General features: G+C 30.0%; 1 protein-coding gene across 1 annotated transcript in view; it reads left to right on the forward strand.

The window, feature by feature from the left end:
* The window catches only part of Art8 (Arginine methyltransferase 8), a 28,148-nt gene extending 26,165 nt beyond the window's left edge, over positions 1-1,983 (forward strand). Inside the window, exon 3 of the mRNA XM_065501630.1 lies at positions 1,192-1,983. Within this exon, the coding sequence (XP_065357702.1) occupies positions 1,192-1,950 (759 nt within the window). The 3' untranslated portion in view covers positions 1,951-1,983. The remainder of the gene's footprint in view (positions 1-1,191) is intronic.
* Positions 1,984-11,515: the final 9,532 nt, after the last annotated feature.

Raw genomic sequence — 11,515 nt, forward strand, 5'->3', positions numbered from 1 at the left:
TTTCTGATAGGAGGATTACTTTTGCGCCACCTGTTACATATCTACCTAAGTTTAGTATGGTCATAGCTAAAAGGAATTTAATATTTTAATCTGAGACTGATTTATTGTATTAATAAACTTATCAGAATTAAAGTGCACATCTATATTCCACAAGATCATTAGGAATGGTACCTTTTGTTTTTACTTAATTAACCAACCTGAAAACATTAAATATATCTGAAAGAAGTTGGAATTTACAAGAAACTACTTCTTTATACTTTTTCTTTGATAGAACTTTTAAATTCTTCAAATCAGTGTACATAGGAATGAATTAGAAAAAGGGCTTACATTTCCTAAACCCATAAAAACCTAAATTTTTTAAAATATGTCCACTAATGGAAGTGAAACAAGAATGGCTATATTTTCAAAATTGATTGATTGATTGGTGATATTTTTTTTTGGTAGTGTGAGGGATACTACCCTTATTTAAAAATTATCATTTGAAGTATGTCCGCAGTTGTTATTACAATAAAATATATTGTATTAAAACGAAATAATTGAAAATATTTAATGAATTTGGTGAGTGAACTTTTTAACAACCGCGAAAAAAAATAATACCGTGGTTTTCAATAGTTATATCCCTAATGTACATGAAGAGAACAAAACACAACAAAAATTAAAATTGTTTTTTCATGAACAGAGTGACAAATGAATGAATATTTGGTACTCTGCTTTACTCCAATATTAAAGTAACATGGATAACAGAGCGGAATATATCGCTAGCTTAGTGAGAAAAAGTGATAAGTCCACTGTTTATAAAAGTTACGATTTGAATACAAGTGGAATGAAAGTATAAAATATACCGTTTGAAAAACATTCACAATTATATCGAAACAATTGTTTCACCAACTTTTTTTTAAGAATAACTTTTTTTATTTTTCTTCGGCACAGCTAACTACTTTTTAAGTTAATTCCCACTTCTGAATATGTCAGGATGGTCAATAAAAAAAGCTCTATTTTAATAATGGAAATTCACAAAGTTAACGTTTTTTAAAGTTTAGTATGTACAGAAATAGATGGGTTTGGTTAACAAATTACATATTTTATTCCCTGTTCACAATTTATCTTTACTGCTAAAATGTCACTACATTTTTACATAATAGTGCATAATTTTGGATGAATTTATAAACATATAATTATTGGTTTTTGCAGGTTATACACTCGAAGATTGAAGAATTTATTTTACCATCATCTGCAGAAAAAGTCGACATTATTGTTTCCGAATGGATGGGTTTCTACTTGTTACACGAGGGAATGCTTGATTCCGTATTATATGCCAGAGACAATTTTCTGAAATCAGATGGTTTAATGTTTCCTAGTGAAGCTACAATTTATGTAACGCCTTGTGAAGTGCCGAGACTCTTTGACGATTGGGAAGAGATTGATGGAGTACGGTTAACAACATTTGGAGCTATGTTAAGGCAACAGAAATCGTGTAAACCTGAAATTGCAGTAATTTCTCCAGAGGATTTACTACACAAAGGTGTAGCAATGCACTGGATGAATTTAATGGACGTAACTCGTAATGATCTTGATAGTATTGTTTTTCAAGATGTTATTCCCGTTAATAAGTCTGGGAAACATCAAGGTTTTTGCATATGGTTTGATTGTAGATTTCCTGCTGAATCTTATGAAGACTCAATTGTCTTATCTACTAGTCCAAGATCTCCCGCCACCCATTGGAAACAATGTGTTGTCGTCCTACCTGAAACAGCATGTGAAGATTTGGAAGAAAATGCGCCAATATCATTTAAAATATCCATGAAACGCAATAGTGAAAATAATCGTAAATACGATTTAGAAGTTGAACTTATAGATCCGAATGAGGTAGAGCATCCAGTGCCCTGTGAATGCCATTTAACCAAATGTATACTTATAAAAGCTCATTTAGAAACAATGGACACGTCATAAATAAATGTTAAAGTTTTATAAAAAAAAATAGAATCTTTTTCTTTGGAAATACCCATGAAATAGTTTTAATGTTCAAAGACATCGATAATCAGATTCACTTCTACGACTGTTTCTTACTAGATTAAAGATAAAATGCAAACTGTTTCTTTAATCTAGTACGAAACTGTCGTAGGCGTATGACGGTTACGCCAACCACGTAAGGGTGAATATTTATTTTATTTTAACTTTCCCTTACTCGCAACTGATCTAGTTGATACAGGCAACATTTTTTTTATTTACATTTTTTTTAAACACCCTAAGCTATTTTTTGATGAAAATATATTTATACTGCAATTTTAATTTTATTATTCTTTTAAATACTTTGAAGTTAATATTGTTTTGTTTTCGAAATAAAAAGTGAAGAGATTATTTTCAAACGCGCCTTTATTTTATTGATATCAATTTGATACATTGTGACTAGTCTCGATTGAAAATGATTGCGACTAACGGAGGGTTAAAATAAACATACATATACCCAAGGTCTATTAATAAGGTCTGTGCAACTAAACAGCTGATAATTATTTGTCCCTTTGTGTTTACATACTGTGTTTGTCAAAATTTGTTTACATTTTTAGAGCGCCATTGTATTTTTTTCAAATTTGTTTACTTTTCTAACGTTTCGTGACAAAATTGAAAACTGAAAAAATAAATTAAAAACTTAAAAAAATAAGAAAAAGTGTCGTGAACAAACGGAAAAAATAAATTAAAAACATAAAAAAATTAATAAAAAATGCGTTAATGCTCTTCAATAGTTCTTTAATTTCATATATCTAAAAAAATAAATGTATGTTGTTGAAAATAAAATTATATTATGTATGTTTGTTTTGGTAATGTTTTTGACAAGTTCAGTATAGTTTTACACAAACAAAATGCCTGTTTTTCTTTTTGTTTTTGAATTGTTGTAGAGTTGCACAGACCTTATTAATAGACCTTGCATATACCCCTATATTCCTAAACAAATTTTTGAATTTAAACAATAGCGGTATTCGCAATGTAGAGTACTTGGCCTGGTAATGTAGTAAAAGAGCACAATATTAAAAAACTAAAAACGAAATGCATTAGTGCCATTTTTTGAGATCGTATTTAAATATGAATTATTTTTAAGTTCTATTTAAATACGAAAATGAGTTTCTCAGTGCTTTTTTAAATGATACTTAAATGGCCAACGTTGGCCATTTTTCATAAACTACCATATGTTTTTGACAGCTGACTTTTGTTGTTTGGTTTTTGTTTCACTCTATTGTAGTGAAAAAAAAAACCAAACAACAGCGTCTTGCTAAAAACAGTGTCTTGCAAAAATTCCGATACAGGATAATTGGAGCTTCTTTTGTGCATTTTCTTACCAATAAATTTATTGTTTAATAAACTTTTATTTCTTACCCCCATTTTCTCAATCTCTGGTTATTTTTTATCGTGACGATAAACTGACAGTTCTCATACAAAAAAAATGTTAATTGGAGGTTTATCGTTACGAAAAACGATAACCAGATATTGAGAAAATGGGGGTTATAGTTTTAAGCAAAACTATCGATAAATTTTTGATATTTAGTAGTGCTACCATACTTTTATCTTATTTAAATAAGAAAAAATTATATAGCTCTGAAAAACTCAAACTGTATTTAAATACCACTTAAATTTAAGTAAAAATTAACTAAATACGTATTTAAATACGAAGTCAAAAACTGGGCATTAAAGAAATTGAAATGTTTGTCATTAAATAGCTTTTCTTCTTTTTTACTTGGACAAGTACTCTACATTGTGAATACCGCTAATGTTTTAAATCAAAATTTCCATTCAAAATTTGATTTTAAAACGTTGTTAAAATTTGTTTATGAATTAGGCCTATAGTATTTAGAGTTCGAAAACATAATTTCGAACTTAGAAAAGCATTCTTGAAAAGTATGCTTTTTCTTATTTTATAAGTTTTTAGAAAAAATAAATTTGTTGCTGAATCTTGCATAATATGAATATTTCGCTCTTCGACTATAATTTCATTTTGAGTTTTTTTTCCACCACGATACATCGAATATAGATTGTAGGCGCCAAAGCATATACAATGCATTTTGTCCAATATTTTTTTACGTAAGTATAATTATAAAATTTTTAGTAAAACAAGTGGTAAAAATTAACTTGATTTTAAAATTTTGAAAAAAATAATTATAAAAAATTGCTAAAAAAAACTATAACAACCTTGCATTACCATCATTTAATATTAATACAAACAAATTTAAGGACATTCAAATTCAAAAGCATAAACATTTTATCCAAAAAACGCCATGTTCCTATTAGAGTGCCGAATTAATTTTGATGGCTAGTTTTGAATTGGATTTTATTGAAATAAAACTAAAATGTTAGACATTGAAGTAAGCAAGTCTGTGTTACCTGATCCATGGAAGGTAACATCATATATTTGATGCTACCCAAACTAACACATGTGGACATTTATGACTATTGCAACCTCCAAAAGTTAATTTTATGATGCAAATATAATAAGGAGAAACCAATCCAATAAACAATATTGTTACGAAATTGTACTTGAATTCAAATATAACGATTTTAAGGGCTGATTTAAAAGTAGCATAATGCTTTCAAATAACAGTGCTGTAATAGCAAACTGTAACATATCTGTGGGCATTATTAAATAAAAGCTTTCAGTTGATTTGATCGTAAGTTGGCAACGCTGTATTCGAATTCGAATATTCAGTTAAAGAACATTGTAGAAAGTATGGCGTATGTATTAGTAAGATCTAGAATATTCGAATTTTGACAGTTAAAGAGCAATCTAGAATGCAGATGGCAGTGTTATAAATAGTGGCAGAGGTTGCAGTAGTGAGTCAGTTTATCAGAGACGCTATTTGAATAAACATCAACTGAGTGCCTTAAAGTGTGCTGTATTTTTCAAGTGAATTCGTATGCATTATAAAGTGTCTGTATTTCTGAGAATTTATAAACGTGTATAAAAAAAACATTGAGTGACTATTTAATTCTGTTGTTTAAATAAATAAAGAGTTGTTACGATTTTCAAACTACTAAACGGCTTTTATTTGCAACCAAAAGTATCCGGTTTATTTAAAGGAAATAAACCAGCGTTTTGAAAAGGTTAAAACGTAACAATATATTATTTACAAAAATAAGTTAAGCGCCTACGCTTTTCGAAGCAGGTCCTTTATGCTAAAAATAGTGCAGTCGTATGATATGGAAGGTCAATTAACGTAATTTTAATTTATTCGAGTCTGATAGACAGATCTAGTTACTCAAGCCGTCTCGTTAGAGATATTCCCTTAAATAATAAATTAAAATATTAAAAAATTGATATACATAGCTTAGTAGTAACGTAAGCTGAAGATAGGATTCTATGAAATAGGAACAGTGTCAAATTTAATATTATTTATAGTTGTCTTCCTCTGTGTTGGAATTCATTTACTTACTAAAATAAATGGATATTTGAATATGATTTCCAGGGTGAATTCATGAATGAACACTTAAATTTATGCATTCATAATAAATTGTCATGAATGAAATTTGCAAATGTTTTGTTTTACGTTCCCATTTGAAAATGAGTAGCTAAGAATTTTTTGACTTTTCAGCATACATAAATAAATACACTAGTTTTTTTATTTAGAGCAGTAATGCGCAGCCCATAGCACAATTGTGCAGAATCAAATCACACGTATTCTTATGCTCTTACATTTTAGTCTAGCTTGAGAACTCAAACAAGCAGTTTGTGTATCGTTTTTTTTATCGCACAATTTAAGAATCAGCGTTGCCAGTGAAAAAAAAAAATGTCCCAACTTTTGAAGATGTATGATGAACAATATGAGATTTTACATTTTTAATTGGGGAAAAGAGACGAAAGTTTACTGGCAACACCGATTCGTGGTGAGAGCGGAGAGAGTGTATAACTAATACAATCGTAAAATGCAATAGTATAGGTTGCCTTTCCCTGGATTAAAGGCTTAGATAGTTTGTACGTTCCGTTCCGAATCAGCTGTTTTGTTTTTAGCATAGGGAAAGTTGTGTATGTCGTTAGTTTTTCTGTAACGTTGCCGTTCTGTTGCGGATGAATCTGTTGAAAACAGAATTTTGTCCGCAACGTTAAGTGACGGCTAAAACAGCTGATATCATATATACACAAAAATGCCAACAATATGAAAGCAGTGGTGCCAACATTTTTGAAAGGGAAATATTTATTATTAACAAAAGAATAAAAATAATAATATTAATAATATTTTCAAAAAAACATTGAAATTTAATAAAATAAATTTCTTTTAATGTATGTAGCAGGGCACACTTAGAAAGGTGACTGCGATGAAACAGCTGATTATTTTTATACCCTTCAGCTTCGTGAGAAGGGTATATATAAGTTTGTCATTCCGTTTGTAATTTCTACATTTTTCATTTCCGACCCTATAAAGTATATATATTCTGGATCCTTATAGATAGCGGAGTCGATTAAGCCATGTCCGTCTGTCTGTCTGTCCGTCTGTCTGTCTGTTGAAATCAATTTTCTGAAGGCCCCAGATATCTCCGGGATCCAAATCTTCAACAATTCTGTCAGACATACTTTCGAGAATTTTGCTATTTAAAATCAGCAAAATCCGTCCATAAATAACGGAGATATGAGCAAAAATCCGAGACAACCTCTGAAAATTTCATCAAAAAACACAATGTATTGCATGCTTTGACAAAAAAGCAACAAAACGTATGTTTTTGGATGTGCATGCTTTGCGTATTTTGTTTTTTTTTTTTGTGTTTTGTTTCTTTTGGCGTTGTTGTTGTTTTTTATACAACTAAACGTTTGTTTGGTTGTGTGTTGGTTTTTTTGACAAAACAGCAACAAATCGTATGTTTGGATGTGCATGCCTTGCGTATTTTGTTTTTCTTTTGTGTTTTGTTTCTTTTGGCGTTGTTGTTTTTTATACAATTAAACGTATGTTTGGATGTGTGTTGGTTTCATTGGCTTGCGTATTTTGTTTTTGTTTTTTCTTTTGGTATTTTGTTTCGTTTGGCGTTGTTGTTTTTTATGTTCTTGATAAATTTAGGATGCTGTACGCTGAAAGTGGGCAATGTACATACATATATACTAATTATAAAAATAATAATGCATCCACAACAAAGGTGAAGGGTATATAAGATTCGGCATAGCCGAATATAGCACTCTTACTTGTTTTTATTCAGTTTGAATTGTCAATTCACTTGTGGTTATTGTGGCGAAAAATACAACAAACCCAAAAGCAAAAACAACAACAGGCAACTTTGACAGTTCACCTACTTTTTAACAAAAACAAAGTACCTGTTGTTTTTGTATTGTTGTAGTGATGCAGTCACCTTTATAAGTGTGCCCTGGTATGTAGTATGTATGTAAAAAAATTAGTTTAAATTAAATCATTAACAAAAAATATATGTATGTATTTATAAAAATGTTCACAATAATATGTTGAAGGTCTAAATACAAAAAACACTAAAAATAGTAACAAAATCACCAAGATGGTTTTTTGGTTATTATTTTAAAAACAGCTGATACGATCTTACGGAAAAACTAACTACAATATAACAGCATTCAGAACGGCACAGAACAGAAACGTTACAGAACGCAAAGACTAATGGAGCCTTAAAAGTTGTTTATTTCTCTACAATGCGTGTGCACACGTACGTAAGAGAAGAGTAAATGAAAAACGCGGCGCCCATGTTTTGCCTTTCCCTGTTGTAGGTGCACTGAATAAAATAAAGAATTGAATGTGTTGATGAGAGTAAGTGTATTGGTGAGAGGATTTATTTTTGCGAACCTCTGATTTAAAGCAGTGATGTTCAAAAATAAAAATGAAGATATTTGCTGAGAGAGCTACCCAGCAAACATAATGTCAAACACTTAAAATAACAACAAAATGAAGAAAGTTTAAATTTAGAATTTTTGTCAAATAAAACCAATTTATTAAATGAATATAATTTAAATTTTAAGGAAATGAAAGAATATACATTATACGGCCGAAATAATCTCAAATTTTTTATTTATTTTTAACTTTGTTTTTTTTTGTGTTCAATTGTAATTGAAACGCGTGTGTTTGCTATGCTTCATCCAAAAACCAACCAACAACAATGCTTATTGAATTTCTGAAAAAATGAGACATTTATTACTCTCTTTAAAAGAGCGTAACAAATGTGTTTAAATTTTTTAAACAATTGTTGTATGGGATGAACATCACTGATTTAAAGTACATATACGTATGTGAATAGTGAGAAGCAAAGTAAATTAATAAAGTAGCGACAGTACTACAACAAATACAACATTTACAAAAACAACAAGCAATTTTGTTTTTGGTTTAAGGTCTGAGCTGTCAAAGTTGCCTGTTGTTGTTTTTGCTTTTGGGCATGTTGTGTTTTTCAACAACCACAATTGAATTGACAGTTCAGACTGAATAAAAAAAAAATAGTCAGCTGTTCTACTGAGTCTACTTTATTAATTTACTTTGGTGAGAAGTAAAAAATGTCCAATGTTCAAAATTAAGAACATTGGACTCATTTAATTTGGTTTGTTTTATTTGTTAGTATCAGCGTTGCCACTCATAAAATATTTTTCCTACCAAATTTCAGATTAAAAACTACCAAAACATACCAAAACCTACCAAATTTTAAATATTTGTGAAATGCTATTTGGATTCCTTTCAAAATTAATAGTTAAATTAAAATTATATAATTGCTGCTATATCATTACCCTGAGGATGAATATTATTTAATTACACTACAATCATAATTATGTCACATCTAAAAATTGTGTGTGAATCGTTTTATAATTGACCATAAGCCCCATATAAGGCCCATTTCTAAAACTTATTTTAAGGAGCATAAAAATCCTAAAAGTGTTGGTACCTATGCCGACAAAATTCAACACAAATAAGTTTAATGGCGATCGGTACATAATTGGTAATAGCTGCCCACTTCTGAAAATCACTCACGAAAATAAATTATTGAAATTTTAAAAGAAAAATGCTTTTGCTCACTACTTATTACTTCTTTTAACATGACTACACACAATTTACACTTGGCCGCATAAGTTTGCATACAAGAACGAAAATTAAAAGTTACTCAAATTTTGGATATAAAAATAAACGCTACTCATTTGAAATTTTTTATATAAAACTCTTAAATATTAAAGAACACAACTGCATTGTAAAATGCATATTTAAGAATCAACAAAACATATAAGAATTCAATTCATAAAAAAATTCAATTCCGCATGTAGGCAAAAGTTTGCGTATATAAAAAAAAATGAAATATTACTGATTTTTATAAATTAAACTGTATTTTAATAATTAGTTAGAAATCACCGACGACCAAGAACATCATGAAGGCGTTTTGTAATTGAGGAAACCAATTTTTCGGTGTATTTGGAACTAATATTTCTCCATTCCTCAGTTAATACTGTTTGAAGCATTTCATTTAATGTTATTACATGGTTTCGTATTTTTCACTCCAGCAAATCCCATAAATGTTCTATGGGATTTAGGTCTATTGACTGCGGAAAAGTTTCCAATTATTTTTGTTTTATTAAACAACTACCAAAGCCTTGTGTTGTGTGTAGTATGCTTTGGGTCATTGTCTTGCAGGAATATATAATCATCTTCAATGCCCAATTTGCTAACACTTTCGGTAAGATTTTTCATTAGAATGTCTAAATAGACCTTATGATCCATTGTCGATGGAATAAATTCTAAATTTCCCACGCCTTCACTTGTCATGTACCCCCGTTCCATCACTGCACCACCACCATGCTTAACTGTTAGTATTAAATTTTTGGGACTAAGCACTGTACAAGGCTTTCTCCAAACAAACTGACGGTCTTTTATGCCAAATATGCAGTACTTGCATTCATCCGTGAACAGAACATTTTTCCAGAACTCTGGAGGCATATTTATGTGTTCTTTAGTGAAAGCAATTCGTTTTTGTCTATTAACTATCAAAACTGGCGGCTTTTTCCGTGCTACATGGCTTCTATAGTTGGCCTTTTTCAAAATTCTGAGCACAGTGTCTTTGGGCACATGTTTATTAAATTGTGAATTTAAGTTTTCAGCCATTTTCAGCCATACAGTAAATCTGGGGTTTTTCTTCACAGATTGCATTATAATCCTTTTTTCGCGTTCAGTTAATTTTGTTGGACGACCAGAACGAGGCTTTGGGACAAAAATTCCAGTATTTTTAAAATTGTTTATCACTCTCTGGATGGAGGAGTGAGTACGTTTAACTACTTGATCGATTTCGCGCAAAGTTTTCCCTTGTTTCCGCAAATGTATAATAATTTTACGTTCAGCTACATGAATTAATTTTCTGTTTGCCATTTCTTGAAATTATTCCAATTTGAAACAAAGAATTTCAAAAATAAATTTTATTATGAGTTTGAAACAAAAACTGCAGTATTGTAGTATCACACAATAACAAAAACAGTTACAAATTACCTTTAATTTTTATGTACGCTTACTTTTGCATACACGAAAAGTTTTTATACCATTGTTTTTAAGCTGTTAATTATAACCAAACTTTGCAAATGCAAAAAGAAAATACCTATCGCAATTTTCAAATGTTTATCTATACATACAAATGATTACCGTTGTTACTTACGACTAAAATAGCCTGTTAAAATATATAAAGTAGTTTGTACGCAAACTTATTTTTGAAATATTTAAAATGTGTAAATTAAATGTATAATACGTTAAAAGTTTTAGTATTGCAAGGCCTTTGGCATTTTTTGAACTGAACACTACTAAATACGTACACATTTACTTGAATAAACTAAAAATTAAAGATAATTCTGTCTTCATATTTTATAAATAAATTTATTATTTTGGATTAACATAGTTTTTTTTGTTAATATGTTCTTAAAAATACATATTCAAAAAACCTACCAAAATGCGACAAAAATCGGAACAAACCAACCAAACTACCAAAAGTCAAATTGTTAACTAAAAACTACCAATTTTGGTCCAATTGGACCAAAGCGGCAACGCTGGTTAGTATACAAAAGAAACAAAAAAATTGTTCACAATGCGCAAAGTAAATTAATAAAGTAGACTCAGTAGAACAGCTGACTATTTTTTTTACTTTGGTCTGAACTGTCATTTCACTTGTGGTTGTTGTGGCGAAAAATACAACAAGCCCAAAAGCAAAAACAACAACAGGCAACTTTGACAGCTCAGACCAAAGTAAATTAATAAAGTAGACTCAGTAGAACAGCTGACTATTTTTTTTACTTTGGTCTGAACTGTCAATTACTTGTGGTTGTTGTGGCGAAAAATACAACATGCCCAAAAGCAAAAACAACAACAGGCAACTTTGACAGCTCAGACCTTAAACCAAAAACAAAATTGCTTGTGGTTTTTGTAAATGTTGTATTTGTTGTAGTACTGTCGCTACTTTATTAATTTACTTTGGCTCCGACCTTACCCTAGGTCTCCACGTAGCAATTTTTATTGCTAAGCTCAAGCAATAACGTCGGCAGAGCAACAGCAGAGTGATTGCTGATTGCTTTAGGTGG

Source organism: Calliphora vicina, chromosome 2 (genome assembly GCF_958450345.1).
Source record: "Calliphora vicina chromosome 2, idCalVici1.1, whole genome shotgun sequence".
Lineage (NCBI taxonomy): Eukaryota > Metazoa > Arthropoda > Insecta > Diptera > Calliphoridae > Calliphora > Calliphora vicina.